The sequence below is a fragment of the Crassostrea angulata genome, chromosome 6 (genome assembly GCF_025612915.1).
Source record: "Crassostrea angulata isolate pt1a10 chromosome 6, ASM2561291v2, whole genome shotgun sequence".
Taxonomy (NCBI): Eukaryota; Metazoa; Mollusca; class Bivalvia; order Ostreida; family Ostreidae; genus Magallana; species Magallana angulata.
Window position 1 is genome coordinate 38,598,484 of NC_069116.1, and position 25,537 is coordinate 38,624,020.

Genomic DNA, 25,537 nt, shown 5'->3' on the forward strand with positions numbered 1-25,537 from the left:
AATTTATTTATTTTAGAAAATAATAGAGCGCCGGGGAATCGCGGGAGGGGTGGGGTAGAACGGTAACCGTTACCCCTCAACATATCCTCGTCGCATCCGCATTGCTATTAATGTGATCAATGTATCAACTAGAAAATATACCATTCAAATGATTACCACAGTTTGGCTTTAAAAAAATAAACTATTAAAAAAATTAATGGACGATGGATGAAAAAAAAAATGGAAAAATTATTTCGGGATTGTTCTTTCGCATGGTTATTATTTTAAGTTTTACAAACCGGAACTTATTTACTTTTGTATTATTGCGCAGTATATATTCCAAGTTTAAGGGGGTCCAAGAAAATTAAATAATTGATAAATTGCCAGTCATACTAAAATAAACGGCAACATAAATAATTCAGCATATAGCTATACAATTTTCACTTAATTCATTAACATATGACGATAGCCATCTGTGGAGTGATATTAGACACAATGACGTAAAAGGCACTTCCTCCAATATGGATGTTAGTGAGCGACGTGTAATGATGCTGAGGTTCACAGTGTTTGTATTTTTACTTATTCGTGTAAATGGACAAAATGTAGATGGAAGAGCTGCAAATATACACCCTGGTAATAAAATAGTCAATGAAATAGCAGGCGACATTCATAGAACAGGAGCGATTGACGAGAAACATGCTAGCTCTCTCCGTAGACAGACTCATCAACCAATTCCACCAGTGGATAAAAGTAAATTGAGTGCCGCTAAGCCCGAAGGTGTAAAACCTCCAGCTATTAGGCTTTCTGAGACTAAGGAGTGTGCAAACGATATTATAAAACACTGTAATCCGAAAATATATAAGAATAATTTCGCCATTCTGGATTGCTTACAAAATGACTTGAAGGTAAACACGCACTTCATAGGATTTTGCATGCTTAATTAAAAGAAAACAATGACATTTAATATGATAAATAGCGCATTTGATATTCATGAATATGATGCTCATGGTGTCATGAGTCAATTACAAAGTTGAATTTTGTGAATGGTGTATGCCATTTCACTTCTTGTAAAAAAAAAAAAAAAGATGTGAAATGTGTGATATTTTATACTTTGCAAATATCAGTTATAACAGCATTGTAAATGATAATGCAGTGACTTTTGGTATGGAGTAGAATTTAACTTAGACATATATGGATTCAATCATTTTGTCAACCTGATGTCAGAAAAGTTTCTTATAGCATACTACACTCACCCAAGTTTCTGCTTCCCCACTTTTTGGGTAATATCTCAATAATTAATATGTAAATGGTGTGACTGTTGGACCGAGCACAGGTTTAAAACAGTGCAATTTTATATTAATAAAACAAAATTTATTTGAAATACACACAGTAGGATTTGCCTGGTTGCCAACTCAAATCATTAGCCAAATTAAACTAAACATCCCATGCTCAGTCTACATTATGACGTCGTGTTTCATAAGTAACAGATACGTGATCTGAAATTTGTTTATTTCTTCTTTCATTGTTTATCAAAGATTTTTAGCCCCTGATTCAACTCTGATTTTCACTGATACCATTAATCCTTGCTTTGTCCACCTCTCGCTGCGCTTGGTATAAATACCTTTGTACCTAAATTATATTCTTCATTAGAATGAAAATAGTTCAGATTATCTGTTATGAAACACTCCCTCTACCACTCCAGGTTTCGATACAAAACCAAAAATGGAAAGTCTACAGGGAATTTGCATTGCAAAAGACATTAAATTAGCCCGAATGATAATATTAAAAAATTGTGCAAGGTGTCCTGAGTACTTTTGAATGGATATAAGATGTTAACATATCGTATTTTAAATATCCTAATGATGTTTTACCGTTCCTGTGAAATTCTCCATGTAAAAATGGATGATATATTGATGAAGAAATCTTGGATTTTTCCCCTTTTATCAATTTGAATTGTACTTCATTGACAGATATATTTATTTTAATAAAAAATCATTATAAGTGATGGAAGAAATCACTTCGGACTGACTATAAACATTTAATTTCAAATGTATTTGACACACCTTGTAAAACAAATGTTTCTATGAATATGAAAAATGCTGGACAATTTCACTACCAGTGTGCACAACTGAGGGAATGACAACAACTACCAGGGAATTTACAGTTTGAAAACATGTACAGTGTGCATCGCATAATTTCCTTGTCAAAATCTTTTACCTTTGATTTAGTCAAATTTTTTAAATATTCCCTTGCATATTTTATACAGGGTTATTTTCGCCCTGTGTAATTTTCGCCTATATACATTTGCAAACAGTTTTGCCTCGTCTTGAATTCACCCAGATGCAGTTGTGTTAACGGAAATATTATTTGTAATATAGAGTTCAACCAGTCTTATATTAGCCCTCTGACAATAAGGGCGAAAGGGGCGAAAATAAAACGGGGGCGAATATTTCCCTTTTTACAGTATTTGGGCATATGTTTACCCCCTTTTGTAAATTATAGATTTTTGAAACATAGTCACCAGTACTGAATTCTCCTTGTTTATTTAGGTTTACAATTAGAGTGAAATATATTCCAACAACTTACAAAAGTATTTTTTTTTTTAAATTTTACGTGTACCTTAATCAATTTTACTTTACATCTGACATAAAAGATCTTGTTTGTATATTTGGTATTGTGACCTGCCACCTGTTGAATACATTGGTGACTCATGTGTGGTCAATTATTTATATATTCGATTTCCAGTAACATGAATAAAGCATGCACATGTTTCATGTAAAAAAAAATTACAATTTATTAAGTTAACATAGAAAAGGTAATGAGGTAATGAAGAGAAAAATTTTATTACATGAAATTGTCCAAATGATATATTGACAAGTCAGGGTTATGGCAATTTTATGATTATAAGAATAAAGTAGGTAAGTTTTAAGATGACTGAATGAACTCATTATAGTTATAGTAATGACAACAGCCAATTAAAATGTCTACTATTCAGCTGAAAATCAAAGATAACCTAAAGTTCTTAAAGACTGATTATATATATTTTTTACATTATTTAATGTACAGTATAGTGTTCACACATTATGAATATGAAATTATTTCTATTTTTCTTGTTTATTTTTAGATTATGGATGATCTATCATCAGATTGTCAGCATGTAAGTTAAAAAACCCCAAAAAACCCAAAATACACAGATGTTATTAAAATGAATATTTTTATCCTTTTAAAATTACACATTAATCTAACCTTTCATTTTCAGTATATTTGGGTATACAAACGCAATTTAACAAAGGATGACAGATTTGATTACGCAGCTCAAGAAGTTTGTAAAAGCGAGTTAAGTCAGGTGAGGTTTTATTTTGTTCCTTAGATAGGTATATTTTTGCTGTGTTATTTTAAAGTATTGATCATGGTTTCTAGCTATATTGTAAAAGCTTCAAATAACTCTTTCATGCCTGTACTATATAATAATGATATAGTACAGGCATGAAAGACTATTAAAAAATTTCATTGCTGACAAGGTGTACTATTAATATTGTCTACATTCCAACAGATTTGATTAAGACTAAGTATGAAATACTATAATATGTAGTTAAACTTAATTTTCCAGTATTTCCCGGGAAATACCAGTAATTCCCCGGAATTCCCAGTATTTCCCACCGTCCTGGGAAATATGAGTATTTCCCGCTTTTTTGCCATGCATCAGAAACCTGATCAGAATATTCACACGTATTATGTAACGTCAGTCAACGTTATTATACCGATATGATCCTTAAAATGGATACAAAGTTTATGAATGTTAATTATGTTTATTCTACATTTGTCATTCAGTGGATAAAAAAAACCACCTGAATTTGAACATAAACAAAAAAATTGTCAATTTTTGTTCTTCTTGTGTTGAAGATCCGTGAATGCTCTCAGCTGGAGAAAGGGAAGGGTTTGATCATTCCATGCCTTGTCGATAACATTGAAAACGTAACAGGCAACTGCCACACTTATCTGGAGAAAATGGCCAGGATTGTTTTCAGTGACTATAGACTGATTTATCATTTTGTTGACCAATGTTCAGTAGACATTGAACAGCTTAAATGTGGAAGAATTGGCCCAGCAGATGAAAACGTAAGTCAAGTTTAGACTCTGGTTTGAAATTTTTAGGAAAAAATACAAATATTGGTTTGACTTCTGGCCTTTTGAATTTTTGGTAGAAGGTCAATGTCACATCATTTATTCTGATTATAATTCTATGATATTTATGTCATATAATTTATTCAGCCATCAATGCCATACACCATAATTACCGTTACCTTTTTATGAAGACATTTTCTGAGAGTCCTTGGTATTAAAAGGGCATGGTCATGCTTTTGGACAAAAATTATATTTCTGATTTTAATGTTTACAATGCTTAAAAAAGGCATATTTTTAATTATCTACCAGAATTTAAGTGTCATTCGTTGAGTTATAATTGAGGTACAGAGCTTACAATTCTTTACTAAATAAACAAAGCTTTTGTTTACATTTTGAATGTTGAAGTGAAAAATCCAATTTTAGACCTTAAATGAATGTGTTAAACATTAGGAACTGTTTATATAGGCTAAAAATGAATAAGAATATACATGTAGACAAATCAGCTTGAAAAAGATTTTTTTACTGGTATATTGAACCTATGTAAACAAAAACAGGGCACGAGCCTTGTTTACATAACAAAGAATTATGAGCTCTGTATCTTGCTTATAACTTAATGACTGACTCTTAAATTTCATTAGATCATTAAAAATGCATTTCTAAAGCATTGTAAAAAAATAGAATTTGACAAAAAATGGTGACCATGACCCTTTAAGACTTTACAGGACCTAATGGTAGGTAGATTGAAAAATCAAAGAAATTAAGATAATGTGTAAAAGAAAGTTTAAAAAAAAATTAACATTGAATATTTTCCTTCATGTTAAGGATGTGCATACCCAGGGGAAAACTTTAGAATGCCTGGCCAACAAAATTGGTGATTTGCATGATGGATGCAGGAAGCAGTTGCTACGAGTGGCTGAACTACAGGCGGACGACTACCATTTAGATCGTCAGCTGTACTACGCCTGTCGTGAGGACAGGGAGCGACTCTGCGCTGATGTCCCGGCCGGCGGAGGGAAGATTTACGAATGTTTATTCAAACACAAATTTGACAAGATGATGTCCACACAGGTTGGTACAGACCTTGTGGATAATTTTCTCTCTTGAAAGTTCTTTATATATATAATTTTTAAAAAAGAAACTTTACAACTCCTATTTGTTGGCACATTAACAAAGTCAATAGTTAATAAAATTAAAGCACAGATGATAGCTTGAAATTAAAAACAATTTTTTTTTGTAAAGAATATAGTGTGTTTAGACAGTCTTGAGAATTTTGTATGCTATTATTCTCTTTTTGATTCCAGTGCAAAGAAATGGTTACCATCAGACAGAGGTTAATAGCTGAAGACGTTAAAGTGGAGAAGACATTTTACAGTGCCTGTCATAAAGATATCAAAGAACATGGCTGCAATAAAAAGGACAAAGTGGCAGAAGGAGATTTCCGAAGAGCCAACATTTTACTATGTTTAGAAAATGCCATCAAAACAGGTAAAATTCCAAAAGCACAGAATTCCCACATCTTAAGTTTCAATGGCAACAGGGGTGCCATGGTGTATATTCAAAGGTTTCGTTGACATTTGGGGGCATAGATTTTCATTGATTGAGTAAATTTCTGTTTTGAGGATAAATGCCCTCTTTGACATTTCTTATACAAATGATTGATTTTGTCTTTAGACTTACAATATACTTCAATATACAATGTAATTTTGAATTTGTTGATGGACCCAACATAGAAACGCCCCAAAAATCTATGTTAAAAAAAATGATGAAACCGTGATCATAAAAAAAATTGAACAGCAGCTGGTTGAGTTTTGTTATGGTTGATGAATGATACAGCATTTTTGAAAGTCCGTATTGATTATACAAATTTTTGCAAAGAATTATGAATACAAATCACAATGGTTTAATTTGCTTGTAGAATATTTCTTTAGATTGGAAGATGGTCTATTATCATGGTCTATGTAAAGCAAACCCTGATTGTTATAGGGAATGTACATTGATTAAACAATTTGTTTAATTTCATAACAATCAAAGGGTTTAATATCGAATTACATTTGTTCTCGTTTTCAAACCTGTTTGTTTAATAAGGGATACATGTAGGAAATAATGGTACATTTTTTTCTTTTCAAACAAGAACAAGTAATCAGTAACGAATGCCAAATAGAAATGGCAGAACTACGGCAAGATTTGATGGAGGACTATTCGATCAGCCCAGAGATTTTGAACGACTGTCACGCAGAGATACTGGAATCTTGTGAAAATGGTCTCCAAAGAGGCGGCAAAACTATTCATTGTCTGATGAACCTCGCTCGCCCGGCAAGGGACCAAAGGAAACACGCGGCACAATCGGAGATGTCACCCAAGTGTAGGAGAGCTGTAAGTTTCTCTTTCAATCTTCCGTTAATTTGGTTTTAAATTTCTGATTACAACTAAGAAAAGGTTTTTATTTTGAAAGCAAGAAGAAAAATGCACTTGTTTGCTGTTTTTAAAAAATTGTTTGTTTGTTTGTCGTAAGTTCATAGCTTGAAGCAAACTGTTGCCCTGAAATGGCAAAGCTGAGACGGGATAAGCTGGCACTATCATTTATATGTTTGTTTTATAATGGATAACGCATGCATACTATTATGATTGATATCACATCAATGTGCAATTTTGTGGTGATGTTTTAGTGTGTGATTAACAGATCACTACATGACATGTTGATTTTTTCACACACAGTTGGAGGCGTTGATTCAAGAGGCTGACCCAGGCAGTGATTACAGAATGGACAAGGTCCTACACATGGCCTGTGAACCCGTCGTACAGTCAGGGTGTAAACACGTACAGCCGGGAGATGCCAGGTAACCTGGTGCTGAAACCAGAGAGAGAGAGAGAGAGAGAGAGAGTTTTGTATGTTTTTCTTTGATCGATCATATTAAAGATATTCAAAGCAAAGTTTTATTTTTCAAAAGACACATTTTCAAATAATTGAAAGTTTGTTAAGGAAAGCAAGCAGATAAGACCATTATTCTAGTCATGAATATTGAATATTCAGTTTAGAATATTATTACATGTAACTCTATCCACAGTATGAAAAACCAAGAGAGAGAAGTACTATGAGAGAGAGAGAGAGAGAGAGAGAGAGAGAGAGAGAGAGAAGTGTTACTAGATTTTAACCTGCTGGTGATGGTTGTAGAGTGATCAGCTGTCTGATGGACCACCTGGACTCGGAGATCATGACTGATGAGTGTGAGGAGAGACTGATGGAGATTCAGTACTTTGTAGCAAGGGACTTCAGGTAATGCAAACATCAAATAGGTCAAAAGAACTCAATATATACTTTGTTGCATTCCTTTTGAAACCATACAGTATGTCACTTACTGAGAAGACTTACACTGAAATATATGTCCTATTCTCCTCTCATAAAGCATTTCTTAGAAAAGCTGTTTATTAGATTTGACTTGATTGAGTTTCAATCTCACACTCATTTGTTTTTAAAGATTTGTTGATTTACATTTAAGTCTACTTAATGTCATATTTAGTATCACAATATGCACATCAGAATTTTTAGGAATGTGGAACTGAATTCAGAATTCAACATCATTCCATCCACTTATTAACAGTGTACCAAAGTACATGTATACCTACTTGTCATTCCTTTAAAAATTATTTTTCATTGATAACAACACATACATGTACATGTATAAGTAATCGTGTGGGGTTCAAATCTTTTATGACTATCTGTTGATTTCAGTGTATTTCTAATTAAAGTTACTGCAATACATGTGTATACTTATTGCCACGTATTCTTGTTGGAAAATTCTGAAGAAAAAATACAATAAAATCATGCCAGGAATGTCATAATGATGACTATTTGTGATCTAGTAGTGTCATTGTCTTGTTCATGCTATATCTTAATATAGATATTTATTTTGCTGAAATATTATGACCTTTTAATCTTTTTGTTCCTTTGATATGTTATCACTTAAATCTTCTCTTAATTCACAGTTTTACTAAAACAAATTTTAAAACAACATCAAAAATATATCCAGAAACAAAAATGTGCAATCTCTACAAAAAAAAAAAAAATTAATTGTGCAACTGACTGCATTTGTAAAAGACCTCCTCAGTAATGTTAGACAGTTATAGTCAATGCTGTTTTGATAAGCATTCTAAATTTTTGAATTTTGTAAATGACAAAAGATTAAAAATGCAGATCCATAATAAAATTCCGAAAGTTTGCATTACAGTTTGATAATGTCAGTAAAGTATGATTTTTGTTGAAATGCAAATGTGCTTTTATAGTTAACTATTATGTCGATGATAATGATAATTTATTTCATTAAGAACCTTCAAAAGTATAGCTAGTCTGCTCAGAATCTCAGTGATAAGTTTACATAGTTTAAAGTGGAGGGGGCCAGTAATGGAGAGATTAGAATTTTGTTGCTTTTGTAAAGTAGTCCATTAGCTGTTCCCTTCACTCTTTAATGGAATTGGGATTGAATAGTTGATAACTATGAGGAGGGAAATAATTGAAGCCCATGTTTATAATTTTGTGTGCTTGAGATTTTTTTGGGGGGGGTGGGGTGGGGGGGGGGGGTAACAGAATTGCCATTTATATACTAGTAATTGTATAATTCAGTGTGAGAGCTTCAATGCTTAGCTTTGTAGTTTGAAAAACATCATGCTTATACAATTTTTTGGGTGACATCCAGAAATGGAAAAAGAGACAAAAAAAAAATTGCCCACAATTGATGCTAGTTTGTTCACTCTTTGATTTTATGCATCCTTTTTCACAAAACTTTTATGAGTGACTCTTGGAGAATTAGGCTGTAGGACGTAAAAACTAATAAGAGAAAGATTCTTTGTACATTGCATACTGTGGAATCATATAAATTCATGGGTGTCAATTTTTAGTGGATTGTTGGTTATCAGATAACTCTTTCTAAATTTGTTTTTAATGAGGATGTCAATTCGTGGGGAGGGCTACCCACAAATACCACGAAAATTGAGCCACCATGAATTCTGATGATTCCACAGGAATTTTTTTGATACAGAATTTAATACATTCTCCTTATTTTACTTTTATGAATTACACAAAGTATTTACCTATCACTTTTGACATAACATTTACACTATTGTTTTTGGTTATACATGACATTTAGTACTCATCCTACTAGTAGACTTGTATTCTGATGGTCAAATTTAACACTTGACTGTTGTGTTCACAGTGTTTATACTAGATTTTTTCTGCTTCAGTGCACAGTTATCTGAAAGTAAAATAATTAAAAGATTTCAATTCTGAATGTCAAATGTTTTATAACAATAAAGAGCACTTTGGTATCCTGAACTTTTTCGCTACAGTAAATTTGTATTAGAAACAAATCTGCTCAACAAATAAGACACTTACCAAGCCATGCCAATTGGTTTAAAATTATCAGTCTTAAAATTTCCTATTGAAATCAAAACCTAGAGTGTGATCTTTTCTTCAGCTTGAAATAATGGCCCATGCATATGCTTGTTATAAATGCATAACTGGTACAGAACAATTTTTGATAATCTTTTAGTTTCTAAAACTGGTAACTTCCAATATATAGACCTGAAGGCCTAAAGAGAGAGTGTGATGTGTGTGTGTGTGTGTGGGGGGGGGGGGGGGGGGGATGGATTTGGAGGGGAAAACCTAGCATGGAGTAAGTCTCAAATTAGGGGTATAGAATATAAATTTGAAGGTGATTTACAATGAATTGAGTTGAAGGGGTATGTGTTCTAGGCTGGACGCAGCGTTATACAAGAGGTGTCATAAAGATGCGGAGAGACTCTGTCATGCCCCTGAGTGGGCTGAACCCAAGTCAATGCACCCTAACAATGGACCCCTAATACTGCCGTGTCTCTATCGCTTCATGAAGGAAAATGACTCTGGTCATAAGGTGAGGCCCCCCGACGACGATCAAAAAGGTCTCTGAGCAGTACCACACCATAGCAGTATGAATCTTGTGTTTGTGTTGATCAGAAGCTAACCAGATCTTGATACTGTGGAATCAGTATTGTTCATGTTGGACCAAAGTTTGTGGATTTCTTGGGGCACTCTAACCCATATTCAGCCTTGTGAAAAAAAATTATTTTGACATTGTAAATGATTCACTGAAACTTCCATATAAACAAGTTTCCCACAAAATTATGTCCCCACAAACCAGTTTACGAATGATTTACCAACGAAATGACGTCCCTATGAAACGGTCATTAATTGCTCCCCAAGGACACACTGACTCCCCCATGAATTGAATATGATTCCACAGTAATAAATCGTCAAAGCAGAACAAAAAATGGTCAAAGTAAATACAAAGACTCGGCCCAACAACACTAGACATTTGATGATATTGCTGTGGTGTGTCACTGTTCAGACCTGACTGCACTCTGCGTCTCTCTGCTGGCTAGTTGTGGTGTCTGTTCCGGTGCTTTTGGTGTTAGTACCGCTAATTTTTTACCAGGTATATTTACATTGCAGAGCAATTTATTGCCTTTCAAGCAAGTGGTAATAATACAAAGTGTCTCTTTGATATACAATTAGAGTACCGCAATGGTAAAGATGTGAAATTTAACGAAAAGTATTAAATCTCAGTGGTATTCAAATTGTTGAAGATGTTTATTATGGCATGATACTGTCTAAAATTAATGCTACTGGACACTTTTTTAAAATAAATACAGAGATACTTTTTATTACACCCTTGCATATTGTATTCTGGAACCTCTGTGTTAAATGCTTTTCCCTAACACTAACCTTTTTAACAGCCTGCATGCTTTGTTAACACAAATGGACTACCACATCACAAATCACAAGTCATTTTTGGCAAAGTGAAACAGGGAGGGCTAAAAACTGTCTTATAACAAGGGTCGGTAATGCAGAGTTACGGATCTTTTACCCCACAGATTAGACCAACATTTGTTCAGTAAATGTCGACGCAATGCCAAGGAGCTCTGTGGAGTCTCGGGTAACTGGATTCAGGATCGATTCAAAGACGATAAGAAAAAGGAATATACCGTCGCATGCTTGTACAGGAATATCAGACAAGAAAAGGCTGGGAGAAAGGATCAGGCTAATGAACAGAAAGGGGTATACACATCACCACTGTTTATACAAGTCTTTCAATCTATGTTTCTGTCTGATGTGAGTTTCATTTTGTTAAGGATGGAAGCATTTGAGCAACATGCAATTCAGGAATAAATATGAAGGCTCCAGCAAACTTATGGAAGAACTTGGAATTTCTTATTTAATATTCCTGCATGTCTAAGCTGCCTTTTCCTAAATTTCAGCAACCAGTATTCAATTACTTGATCAGTTGATTTCATTGTGTACTATTAAATAAGCACTTATAAAAGTTTTTTACATAATATATAAATCTAAATGTATTTCCTTCCATTGGAGATTCATTTTTAACTACTAGTCTTTTCAATAAAGTGCAGATAAATTTTGTACATGTATGCAAGAGATAAAGAATCAGGAAAATGCCTAAGTTTAGATACATAAATGTATTGCTAAATGGAAACATGTAGATGGATAAAGGACGTGATTGAGTGAACGTGCAGGGGGTACACAGGACAAGCACATTTTATAAAACTAAGGCTGAAGTACTGAGAGATCCTGTGTTTCACCACTGCCACATCACTAACATTACTGATGACCCTTTGAATATTTCTGAATCAAATAAAGTATTATGTTTATTTGAGGTTCCACAACTGTCATGTACATTCATTGATGATTTTTTACTAATTTATCACCACGCACTGCCAACCCATTATTTTACTCGGTTAAAATTAGTCTGAAAATTCCATGTGTAAATGGGTAATCCTTATTTTGGGAATGGAAACAATAAGAACCATAACTGACCAAATATTTTGTTTTTGCTAAAGATCTGTTGCATGTTGGTGATTCGTCTTAACCTGCATGCATGGCAGTGCTTTTGACAGGCGGAGGAAAATAAGTTGTTGTACTTGATGGAAATATCTGTGATACTGTGAAACCACTTAAATTTTATTTCTTTCTGCTGCTTATATAATATAATCAAGTTCTCAAAATAAATGTATTTTCTGTTCACTGCATTAACTTTTTTTTTACTGACAATTCTCTAATGGTTCAAGTTAACAGTTTGAAATGAATATAAAAACCTCTTGATGTAAATATGACATGAATTTTCATTTTGTCTCAAATGAGTAATCATCTGATGACGTACCTGTAGGTGTCTAAACAATGCAAAACCGAGATCATGCGAGTCATGAGACAGAGAGCTCACAGTGTGGATTTGAGGCCCGAGGTGGAGCGAGTCTGTCTCAAGGACCTGGGGATGTACTGTTCAGACATGGATAACCCAGGCCCAAACCAGGTAGGTTAACTGTTATCTATTCAACTATGCGGGTAAGAGATATAACTGTCACTTTGATGAAAAATAAACCTTTCTTAAGGTGGAATAACACATCATCACAAAATGGCTGACCTCTGATTTAACCATTTCGTTTTATTCAGAGGATTTTATCGACAGCAACATGCAACTCAACAGCCGAGTGGCTAAAGTGTTGGGTTTGTGATCTGTACATCCCAATTTCAATTCCCGCAGGGGCTTTTGTTGATACTTACTGATTTGCATTTTTTAGATATTTATTTTTTATCCTCAAACTGCAAGTTTTTTTTTATTATTCGACAGATCTACAGTGTATTTATCATTATATCTTTCATATTCAAATTATTTAATGTTAATGACATTTTCCAGGTGTGTTATTCCACCTTAATTACTGCCAAGTTTATTGAGATTAGAACCATTTTAACAAGAGCTTGGACTTTGGGTAGTTGAGTCAAACGGCAATGTGACGTAGTCCTGTCTATTTCATTGTAGGCTTCTCAGCCATGACTCTTTGAAATCAACAGGATTTGTCTGGCTTTTGAGCAAAGACTACGCAATCGGTGTATATTTCGCTTGAAACTAGCGTCATTTTAACTTGTTTTGACGCAAGAAATAGATTGTTACATCCTACTGAAAGTCCAAGGTCTTGTTAAAATGGTTCTAAATGAAAAAAAGGGACAAGTTTGATAAGATTTTAAGAAATACAAGTGTATTGCATTGTGTATTGTACATTGTATAACAATCTTTAGGAGATCCAGTGTTTACAAGAGCATTTAGACAGCTTGGAGGTTGAGTGCCAGGAAGTGATCGGGAACTTCACGGAGGATGAGGATGAGATGCCAGAACTAGATGTCATCCTGATGAAGGCCTGCACCCCCATGATCAACAAATTCTGTGACACGGTATGTGCCAGTCAGGCGGTCCTGATTTCATTGAAAATCGAAATGCTACTTGAGGGTCTTTGGTATTATATTTCATGCACAATGTTTGATTTTTTTAAAAGTTCAGTTCAGCATATTGAAGCATAAATAAAAATAATTAGAACTCATTCATTTTCTGAAAAAAGTGTGTTTTTTTTGCACACGTTGTTATGCCAAGTATAAGGATACGATAAAAAAAATGTATAGTTAAATTTATACAGTTCAATTTAGGCTTGATATTCTAACAAAACCGTTGTTAATACTGGGGTAAACTTAAAATCAGCCGTTGACTGTTACAGTCTATCTTCGTATCTACTTGTAAATGTCCTTGGTGCAGTGTAGAGGTACATGTTTGACCAGTGTTGTGTTACTGTAACAGGATGACGGACTGGAGGGAGATGACACAGACAACATCATGGACTGCCTGATCAGGAACAAGAATAAACCCAGAATGGACGAGAAATGTAGAGCTGGCATTGAACACCACCAGCTGGTTAGTCTCTGTGTAGCAGCAAGCTCTCTATTTTTTCTGTCTTGTCCAAAAGAGCTTGTTGGAATGTTTGATGAAAAACCAGAGTACCTTGTACTTAAAATCAGTACAATGTATTTGTATAGTCCTTAACATTGTAACACATGCAGGTTTAAAGATTCTAATTTAAAAGTAATGGGTAAATTGTAAATACCTATATCTTTTTTAAATGATAAATTGTTAGGCATTAATGAACTTTTAGTTCAGAATTTGACCATGTGATGCTGTAAGTTTGACTTAATTAAAGATCAGAAGGTTAGGATTTTAATAGGAAACATGGAGATTTATGGAAGTTAATTAACTTTATTATCGTATTGTTCATTTGTAACTACATGCATTAATGATATTGTCAATTTTAGATCTCCATGAAGAATTTCCGATTTGATCACAAGTTCAAGGAAGCTTGCAAGCGATCTGTTTCGAAGTTCTGTAAAAACAAAAAATCCAAGTAAGATTGAGTATAATCATTTTAATTACATGTATTTGTTTCTGAAGTTCATGTCATTGATTATTATGTCTCCCCTTTCAAAGGGGAGACATATTGTTTTTGTCGACTTTCTCATTCTTCTTATTCTTATTCTTCTTCATCCAAATTTGTCCAAGCTGTAACTTAGATACCCTTTGACATTAAGACTTCAAACTTGGAACATAAGTAGATGGTATTGGGAAGGAGTGCACGCCACCAAAAGTTTTGACCTTGACCTATTTTGTTCTTCAAGGTCAAGCTTTTCATAAAAAATATTGTCCGGACCATAACACAATACTCCTTTAACATACAGACTTTTAACTTGTATCATAGATAGATGGTATATAACTTAGTTCAACCTTACCAAAATTTTTGACTTTGACCTAGAATTTTTATTTCAAGGTCATATTAGAAAAAACTTCATTGTTCAACTCCTGAATATACTTTGACAGAAGGACTTCAAACTTTAAACAAAGAACAATAATAATACACTTAGGTGTACTATTGAATAATGTTTGACATTGACCTTGTTTTACTCAAGGTCAAATTAAGAAAAAAGTAATAAAATTTTGTCTGGGTCATAACTTTAATACCCTTTGACATTAAGACTTCAAACTTGGAACATAGGTATATGGTATTGAGAAGGAGTGCACGCCACCAAAAGTTTTGACCTTGACCTATTTTGTATTTCAAGGTCAAGCTTTTCATAAAAAATATTGTCCGGACCATAACACAAGACTCCTTTAACATACAGACTTTTAACTTGTATCATGAATAGATGGTATATAACCTAGTTGAACCTTACCAAAATTTTTGACCTTGACCTAAAATTTTTATTTCAAAGTCATATTAGAAAAAACTTCATTGTTCAACTCCTGAATATACTTTGACAGAAGGACTTCAAACTTTAAACAAAGAACAATAATAATACACTTAGGTGTACTGTTGAATAATATTTGTTAAATTTGCCCCATATTACAATCCTTCGGGAGAAGGGGAGACATGTGGTTTTTTTGTAAAAAAACAATACCCACTAGTTTAAACTGTTTTTGAAGTTCAAGGAGAAAAGACTTCATGATATTAGATTTGACCTCAGAATGGAATGCATGATTATGTTCATGATGCATGAATTATGTTTTTTTTTTTGTTTTTTTTTTACAGAATTGACGTGATTTCATGTCTCAGTGAACATGTCCGAAATGATACTTTGTTAGAAGAAAAACATCGAATTGATAAAGTATGCCGAAAGCAACTTCGAGCAGAAGTCTTGGAAAGGGTAAGATTCCATTACCTTATTCTACTTTACATTTATGTTAATACATACATGTATGTTGAAATGGAAAACACAACGACATAGGTTGGTTTGATTATTTTCGAAATGTTATGTATCCTTCTCGTAATGGTAATTGCATTTCATGGTGAAAGATCAGTTTTATATTTAAGTGTTCATGAAAGAAATGATTGCATTCTGAATTAGGGTATACAGAAATATAAATCTTCTTAAATTGAAAATAGTATACAAGTATACCTGAAATTAAGTATGAACCTGAATTTGTTGATTATTCATTTGGATGTTTTTGATACAGCAAGGGACAATGTTTTATTTGAAAAATAACACACAAAAAATCAAACTCTCATCCTGTGTAAAGCTGTGTTTTAGGCTTGACAAAAATTTTGTAGGGTGAGGATATTCGATTGGACGAAAAACTGGTTCAGGCCTGCCACAATGATATGGAGGACAGGTGTAAAGATGTGGAGAAAGGAAATGCAAAGGTGAGAAAACTGGTTTTGTCATTCGTTCAGTTAAATTGGAAAACAGGACAGTAAACATAAATTATTTACAGTTGAACTTTGGTATCTTGAACACCGATATCTCGAATACATTGGATATGTGGAAGTGATTTTTAGGTCCCAAAGACTTAAACTTTTAGTACTTTACCCTTAATATCTTGAATACTCGGATATCTTGAAGTTTTTAACCAGTCCCATTTAGTTCGAGATGACGAGGTTTGACTGTATTTTGTTTGATTTGTCTGGTTTGTTTTTATTATGTTAATAGTAAATGATTCTTTAAGATTACTATAGACAAATGTGTCCCATGTAGATTTTTTGAGAATTTTAATCTTACCAGTGCTTTATGAAAATTTTGGTTTAGATTGTACACTACTTGAAGATGCATATTGGATAACTGTCTGACATAAAATTTACATGTACATTGAATGTACTGGTAGTTAAATCATATTGTAGTACCTACTCATTCTTGAACAGAACAAATGAAAATGTTGGGAATCTTATCTTTTTATATGCATGACCATGTGGTTTAGGATTACAGATAAAGCTTTTTTCTGATGACTTTTCTATTCTTGCACAGATGTTGGAATGTTTAAAGAGAAATCAGAAGGTTTTATCAAAGCCCTGTCACAAGCTCCTGTTTAAAAGAGAGGTATGTAGAGGGAAATCATCAGAGTTGCTACATCAATGTTGCTACATGTAATGTATGGTGCAGTAAAATCTGTTTATTAAGAACACAGATAAAGCTAAATCTCAGATATAATGACATGTTGTAGAGTATTTAGCAACATCTTTAACAAATCCTTGCAAAATTTAATGGTTTTAACAAATTTTGGATGTAGCAAATTTACAGATATAACAATTGATTTTGAGCCCCATATTAAATGTGAAAAATGATCTAAAAAATAGAAACCTTTTTAATTAATTCTTTATATTTTTAATTGTTAGCAAAAGTTTTGTATGAATTTACTTTCACATGCATCCATCAATTTACAATCTAATTTTTTTAGGATTGAAAAGAATGTATTTTTATTTATTTTTTTGCCTTGATAAGCATTAATTGTAGTCTTATGGAAGAAAATATATGTACATTTATAGTAAATTTGCTATACTGATTATAATGAATTCCTTATACGGATATATCAAATTGGTTATAATCAAATGCAGTCCATTACTGATCCATAGGACTTTGCTATAACCAAATTTTACTGAGCATGTACATAGAATGCAGTCCTGATGATTTTAAAGTTGGTCATTATTAATTTTTTAGCAAGAAGAAGCAGTGATTGGTGACTACAAAGTCCATTCAGTTTGTAAAGCAATGATCAAAGTAAGAAAATTCAATGTTCAAGGTAGACATTTGCATGTTCATAAATGCATCGTTTTATAAATGGTAGAAAGAATTAGGTCATGTGAATCAGGTGTGCAGACTTAGAATAAAGCTATGCCTATGACCTGAGGGTAGGTCATGCATTTATTCTAAGGTCATTTAGGACATAATATCCCTTGCATGCAGGTCCTGTAAAGGGACCCATTCCCAATTGAAATTTTACTGTTTTTTCCCAAAATCTACCGATAATTCCCTAAATAACTGTGTTGTATTGTGTTTTAAAAGATAGGATGCTGAATTTGTAGCTATGCTGAGTGAGAAATCCTGGTATATGTCAATCAAAATTTCTGATGGTTCTGTTAAGTGTGGTTTATTATGATGAAAACATTAATTGAATGATTATAAGTGTAATATGCAAATGAAAACAAAGAAAACTGAATAGAATTTTGTTTTTTGCTAACTTGCATTTAGCCATATTTGTTAAACTTGTTTTCCCAAAAGAGCAATTTTCCGATAAAAAATTCCCAATTGAAAAAGGTCCAGGACTCTTTTCCAAAAAGGGTCATTTAATCCCTGTCATTGGTAAATGTCACGGTCACATTAGCTTATGTCCCCCATGGGTTACTCCTTCTTGTTGGAGAGTTAAGTGAAAAGGCGAATTACTCAGTCATAGAGGTTTTTAAGAATGATTTAAAGTAATCTAATATGCCCTACATAAAAATTTTAGTGTTTAATTCTAATCAATAAAATGCTAAAAATCACCTCCTGCCTCTCCTTAGTAAAGGCCACGATAAATTATGTACCGGTAATTTGATGTAGAAAATCTATACCATATAGATGATCTAGGCGTCATCATATCTATGTTTTGTGCATTTACATTTACTTGTGTACTTGTGCAAAAAAACGTATTTGTGACTACTAAGTACCCGGGAACAATGCAGATATAGAATTAAAATTGATTAGAACTGTAGCAAGAATTCATTTACCATATACAGTCCTTGCTCATTGCTCTTCGTTAATTTCAGACATACTGTGACGATGATGATATGAAGGAGGATGAGATTCTGCCCTGTCTGAGAAAGCATAAAGATAAGCAGGAATTTGACCATAAATGCCGCGAACTCATTGTTAAAAGAGAAATAGCCGAAAACAAAGGTATGTACTGGTATTTGAAAAAGAATTGATTAAGTAGCTTTACCATGTATATGGATATTTACCGGGAAATTGTTGTTAAAATCTTGCACTTAAATTCCTTTAACAACAACAACAGCATTAGATTAAGTTTAGAGTTAGTGCATGTATTACCCAGGAAATATCTGATTAAATGTTACAGCTGTGTAATGAAATAGTAACTGCATGTCAACTAAAAGAATCAAAGGATTGTTAAGAATGACTTTATTGCTGTGTGCAGTCTGTGTACGTTAATGTGGTGAATTCTTGGCAATTGCTTTTTTGTAGACTACAGGTTAAACCCAGAACTCCAGAAGAAGTGCCGAATGGACATACCTAAATTCTGTAAAAATGTCCTGCACACCCAGAAAAATGATGATGAGCTTCAGGGCAAAGTTGTCACATGTCTGAGGAAGCGATTCATAGAAAAGGTAGGAAATAACTCAAATGTCAAAGAACCTTTGTTAAAATAAATGTATGCAGAGATAAAGATATGCTTTCTATATTTATTTCAGCAATGTTTAAAAACACAGCAAATTATTTTTCTTTATATGATTCTGCAGAAACTGTCCCGGGATTGTAATGATGTGATCCGCAATGTCATCAAAGACTCGGCCCATAATTACATGGAAGATCCCGTATTGGCTTCAACTTGTGAAAAAGAGGTACTTGTATATTCATCAAGTATTGTGCTAAATCTTTTGTCATTTATTTTAGAGACATGAGATCACCAAGTCCATTCATTGACTTTCTGGATTATTCATCTATCAAAGGACTATGTGCAGTTTGGTCAAATATCTGCCCCTGACTTCAACCAATATTTAGATAGTATCATATAAAAATTAAATCTTCATAAATCATTGTACAGAGAATGCCTATCACTTTAATCTTGACTTTAGTCACCATTGCTCATTTGCTGTTTATCTATGACGTCACGTAAATGACCTTATTCCTGCAAATTAGCAAACAAATGAAAATATTCTCATTTTTGCTTTATATTTTGCATTCGGAAGTACTTGTATAGAGCGCAGGTCTGCTCAAGTGCGATTTTAACATATGTTTTTCTTCAGATTGTTATACACATTATACTAAAAAATGGTACTTGAGCAAGCCTGCGCTTGATGTTTCCCAGTCAAAAAACCATCGGAAAACACCCGTATTTAGGTACAAAACATCAATTTATCAAAATAAGGCAATCTTCATGACGTTATTTCTACATTATGACGTCACTGTGGTGATAACCTTTTACACCCATATTTTCAATATGATTTTAACTATCTTTCACCTTAGTTTTAAAGCTCTTTATAAAACTTTGATTTTGGGGGCAAAAAATGCATAATACTGCACATAGTCCTTTACTTTTGGTGACTCTCTCAGTAACATATTATACATTTACTTCTTTTAAGCTTAGCCTTGATAGCTTCCCTTAGTGAATGGTCCTCAACCCTAAGAATTAATTTAATAGTGCATAAACAAGACTGAATTTTTCAATGCATACTATGCTCTCGCTAGATCATCAAATACTGTGGAGATGAACATGAGATGGCAATGAAACAGAACTCCATGGGATTAAACAAGGTGGAAATGGTGCAGAGCAGCGATGGCAGTGGTAAAGTGGTGGAGTGTCTGAAGCAGAACTTCCTCAAGCGCATCATCACAAACGATGCTTGCAAACAGGTACTAGCTATCTCCAAACTTCCTAGTAGTTAGTACTCCTGCTGTGGATCAGCTGGTTTCTGTCTTGTGTTTCGGTGGATAAATTGTTACACTATCTACATGTATGTATTCCTCAGAAATTGAAAATTAAATGGTATAACAACAACAGAAGATTGTTAGAGGAGCAATACATTGTAGGGAATGTCTGTTTTTGCAAAACAAGTAAAAATCAGCAAATATGGCAAGATGACTTCAACCAAAGAGTTGTGTACACATGGTATCTTTTCTTTAATGTAAATGTATATATGTTCCTTCAGGGAAATGCTGTGCTATATGATGCCCTTGTTCCTCTGTGTAACTTTGTTGTGACTTTTTTTAGGAAATCCAGCGTGTGATACAGGAGGCCCAGATTGATATCAACATTGACCCCCTGCTTCACATGGCGTGTCAGCGCGACCTCCAAAAGTTCTGTGGTGACCTTGAACCAGGGGAGGGAAGGAGTAAGTGTCTGTGTACTGGTCAATGTTTGATATAGGTATATTAACTCATTGATTTATCGGCAGTGTTTGTTGAAAAAAGGAATCATCAAGTATCAATAGAAAGGGACTTGCTTGCTTAGAACTATTCAACCTATTATACAATTAGGGCTCCAATTTCAGTCCGATCTAAGTTTTATCTTCAATTCATTAATTTTGTCTCAGTTGAAACATCTGTGTTTTTTCCTCAGTTACTATTTAAGATTAACTACCGGTAGTAAAATATAAAGTGAATAATATCATAATCCACATATTAATTAATTTTAATAAACATTTGTATATCATTTGTGCTTTGTTTTTGTAGTGTATGGAAGGTCGGAGAAACAAAATTCTCACCTGTTTACTTTATTTTCAGGAATGGCTTGCTTATTAGCAGAGCTTGAAGATCATCCCAAACAAGTTTCCCAGGAGTGCAGAAAATTACTGGACAAGAGGAAACAGTTATGGGAGTTGGCAGCACAGGTTTGTTTGCCTGTAGATATTAAAACTCGAAAAGAAATTTATGCTATAAATTTTCAATTCCAAAAGCTATCAATGAAAGAATGCAACATGAACATGCACACTTGGGTTGAATATTTCAAGAGTTACAGTATTGAATCTAGAAAAGTTTTTGCCCTGTTATATTTTTATATGTATCTAAATAGGGACATAGAATTTTATCTAACGATAAAAATCTGTAGCATTTTCAAGTTAACATTTATATCTTTCATTGAATTTATTGTGTACGGTAAATATGATCTACATATAGATATATATGTTTGATATTTCCACACACAAAAAAAAATAACCAGTATGCTGATCTGAGTTTGTGTGCTAATGCTAGAACTCAGTCATTTCTTCTGATTTCTATTCTTCTTTTTGCACACCTCATTAATGATGGGATGCCGGTTCATATACTATACATGTACTTCAAAAGCCAATTTTAAAATAAAGCAGACAATATATATTTTGACTGCTTCAGGGCAAACCAGTAGAAGGCTTCCATGATGTGTACCAGCAGATAGTGGCCTCCCCCTCCAAGAACTACTTGCTCTTCGTCATCTGCAGCATCATCGGGGTTTTCTTCCTGGTCGGCATTACCTGTGGGAGGGTAAGCAAGCGAGTGGCCAAACAAAACAAGATGAAGTAGAGAGCCCCAAGTCAGCACATTCCAGTCCAAAGACCACACAGCAGCATCTGTTCAGATGAGGAGGAGGGGTGTCCTTGCTTGTGTTTTATTTTTTCTTTCCTTCTCTCCTTTTTTTTTTTTTAAGGCTCTTGTTTTACTATATTTCCTTGATACAGGGATCTTAGGTTGTTGCTCGAAGCTTGTCTATAAGGCAATATTCGGGAGAAATTCAGTTAAAAGTGCTGTTTGCATTTTGTCATATAAAATACATGTTTCTCTTTAGTTAAGTTATTACCAATGCTCATTTAAAGCCATCTTTGAACAAAGGGAGAAATGTTTGAGAAAAAATGATTTAAATTACTTGATTTTTTTTAATTGAGGACATGTACATTGTACTATCATATTCTAATCTGTACAAGTAAAGGGAGTGTGTAATTTGCAAAGTGGCTCATCACTGTGATTTTCATGTATGTACATGTATCATTATTATTGATTACAGACAGACAAATACTTGTATGTTATATGATAAACATGTACAGGTCTATCTGTTTTACAATTCTCCGAGATTACATACCGTACCTACAGATTCATAATAATGTTTATACAGTAAAACAAACTACCAACAGATAATTTGATAACAGTTATGATATCTAAATAATATGCTGGGAGAAACATTTCCTTTACCAGAAAAAACCCCATCTTTATGCATTGGTTTTATCCAATTTTGCTTGAAATTGAATATATGAATGATCACCAATAATAAACTTTTGCCAAGATGATCATTAACTTTGCATATAAAGCACGGGTTAAAGAAGAAATGAATAAATTAAAGGTATTTACCTCTATTTGTTTTCCTGTATTTACATTGATATATATATATATATAAATGTGTATGTGTGATCAAGTATATTTTGTACCTGATTTGTTGAGATGGAGTGAATGTGAAAAATGTTTATTTTTGTTAATGAGAGGTCCCATTTGTGCAAATACATATAAGTGTACAAACAAGTGGCATTGATAAATGTTACAGTATGTGTTGTTGGATATTAAATGTGTTTTCAATGATTTTTTACTGACATGAATGAAACGTGAGACTTCAATATTGATGTACAGCTTATATTTCTGAGGTTGGGAATTCATTAACTGTTAAGTTCCATTCTTAGTTGAATATATTTATATATGCATGTGTGTACTTCCATTGGATTTGGGAAAGATAAATGCTTCATAACCTGGGTGTTGCAGATACATGTTTATAATACCAGTACATTCTTATTTACGTGTAATTGTGGTTTACGTATGTCTTTAAAGGCTCTCCAAAGCTAATTGTATGTTTAATGTCACATAGGCAGGTAGGTTTATGAGGAATTTTTGTTTTAAAGGAAAGAAAAATTAACTCAAATATCGTCAATATCCTTTCCATTTTTTGTTTTAAATACTGCAGTCTTTAGAAATACAGGGCACATTATGGATTATATATGTAATACTCATTTTTATATGACAGGACAGATTATTGAACAGCTGATCTACAGGAAACTAGAATACTAACAGAATATATTTATTCATCATGTGAATTAACACATGTATGTTGGTAATATTTTTTGTTTATATTTTATTGCTCTCCCTCGTAGATTTTTTTACTTTGAAGGTGTTGATAAACATAGAATTAACTTTGTACAGCCTAACTAGCACAGCACAGTCAAAATATCTTTACTGGTTCTGTGAATTTGCAAATTGAAATTAATACTCAAGGTGCTTATTTGATGCATGTTTCAATAGTTATTTAATAACAGTGTTTGCAAGAATGCATAACTGGTAGCAGCTATCAATTACTCTCCACAAAAAGATGGCAGATAATGTATAAGAAATGGTGAGATGGTAGAATGGGGAGGGTGTCATGCATTGGGTATTACACATGTTTTATAGGTAAATACAGCTAACTTTTAAATAGGCATGTAAGCCTTGTCTGCCTGAGTTATTGCCATCTTTCTGTTTTGTTGATTCCATCCTGCATCAGTAAGTAAATGAACAAAACATTGTCATAGACAATTATATGAAAATCAATACAATTTCATACGACTAAGACCCTTTATTTTATGTCATTTATAAATGTACATGTACATATATTAATTAAGAGAATGATGCATGCACATATTATTTATTTTTTTTTCTCCCGTACTGTTGCTAGAATTCATATGTGATTGTTTAGCTTTTATGAACTTGTAGCTTTAAACAAATTGTCTCTTTAATATTAAAATCTTGCACATCTTTTATTTTTCTACTGAAAGATATGTATCATGTGTTAAAAGAGAAAAAAGTAGACATTGTGCATATCAACTAGTGTAAGATTAAAAAAAATAATAATAAATTTGAGAAGTGGTATTGAAACATTTTGTTGCTATTTGAAAAAAATACATGTGTAACTTGATGTACATGACTTATTTTTTATGGACAATCTGGCTCATGTAAAAATAGAAAAGAATGTTAGGAAGATGTTACTTTAAGCTGAATGCTGTGGATTTAAGTTAAAATAAATGAATATTTGAGTTCAAACAGGTATCAAAATGTGCATCTTGTGCTTTTAAACATTATACATGAAATGAATAGATGATCACAACAAACCATCTTCTTGAAAAAAACAAACCATTTGACATTAATTAGTTTTATACATTCATATATTAAAGGCTTGTGGTTTTATGGTGTTTGTGATTCATTTTGTTTATTTGCGTATTTAACTTACTTAGTCTGTTGACATGTGAAATGTTTAAAATTTTCTGTTTCTACATGTATATATTTATTTTTATGAAGACAGATTTTAAATCATTTTTCCTTCCAGAAAACTGGTTGAGGTTTCAGCATTTACAATATTGTATCTTTAATTAAATCACAAACTGATGATTCAGCTCAAATAAGAAACCAATGATGAAGAAATGTTTTTTTGTTCATGAATGTAAATCAGCTAGTAAATGTACTTGAAGTGTCAGGTACTAATGTAGCTATAAAATCATGCATTGTTCCATGAATGATACTAAATATATGTATATGAAATAAAAGTTATAATAGATTGATCTCTGTGATGACAGTACTTGTTATAATTTAATAATGACTTCTGTTGCAAAATAGGGCAACAGAAAACAAAACTATATATGTATATACCTGAAATACTGGTTAAGGTGGTATGGGACATATGTCGAATATTGATGTGGATTAAAGTACATCATAAAGTCCCATACCACCTTAATGTAGTGTATTAGTCTCAATCAAATTTAGATTTTACTTCAAATTTAGTCTTTTGTATGATAATGAGTAAACCTGATCTATGTTGAACTTTTAAAACAGAATGGTATGTATAGGTGTAAAGGTGTCTTTCATAATGAAGCAAAGCATATTTTGGCTGTTGAAGAACAATGCGCACATTGCCAAAATGGGGAGAATACTTTACAGAATAATCAAAATTGGTGTTAAATTACTTGAAATAATAATTTTGAGTACCATAACAATTACTTTATTTGAGATTCAGGGGACCCGGGTTCAAACCTCGGTCTGATCTGGTCCTTTATT

The 25,537-nt window shown here is 33.0% G+C and overlaps 1 protein-coding gene across 2 annotated transcripts; it reads left to right on the forward strand.

Annotated features, from left to right (window-relative positions):
- Positions 1 to 495: 495 nt before the first annotated feature.
- LOC128187902 (Golgi apparatus protein 1-like) lies at positions 496 to 25,044 on the forward strand. Of its 2 annotated transcripts, none has more exons than XM_052858579.1 (25): positions 496 to 884; positions 3,104 to 3,136; positions 3,239 to 3,325; positions 3,883 to 4,098; positions 4,927 to 5,172; positions 5,406 to 5,589; positions 6,236 to 6,477; positions 6,820 to 6,941; positions 7,277 to 7,378; positions 9,851 to 10,007; positions 12,315 to 12,458; positions 13,223 to 13,375; positions 13,773 to 13,886; positions 14,282 to 14,370; positions 15,550 to 15,664; positions 16,069 to 16,161; positions 16,760 to 16,831; positions 17,450 to 17,509; positions 18,535 to 18,664; positions 18,968 to 19,110; positions 19,243 to 19,344; positions 20,192 to 20,356; positions 20,715 to 20,835; positions 21,227 to 21,333; positions 21,833 to 25,044. In XM_052858579.1, the coding sequence occupies exons 1-25, from the start codon at positions 501 to 503 to the stop codon at positions 21,998 to 22,000; spliced, it is 3,549 nt and encodes a 1,182-aa protein (XP_052714539.1). In that variant the 5' UTR covers positions 496 to 500; the 3' UTR covers positions 22,001 to 25,044. The 2 variants fall into 2 exon arrangements, with proteins under 2 accessions (XP_052714539.1, XP_052714538.1); XM_052858578.1 differs by lacking the exon at positions 9,851 to 10,007 and adding an exon at positions 11,008 to 11,191.
- Positions 25,045 to 25,537: the final 493 nt, after the last annotated feature.

Coding starts and splice junctions, on each gene's coding strand:
- LOC128187902 (XM_052858578.1), top strand. CDS start 501: ATGGATGTTAGTGAGCGACGTGTAATGATGCTGAGGTTCACAGTGTTT. Junction 7,379..11,007: donor TTTGTAGCAAGGGACTTCAG/GTAATGCAAACA, acceptor TTTACCCCACAG/ATTAGACCAACATTTGTTCA. Junction 14,371..15,549: donor TGTAAAAACAAAAAATCCAA/GTAAGATTGAGT, acceptor TTTTTTTTACAG/AATTGACGTGATTTCATGTC.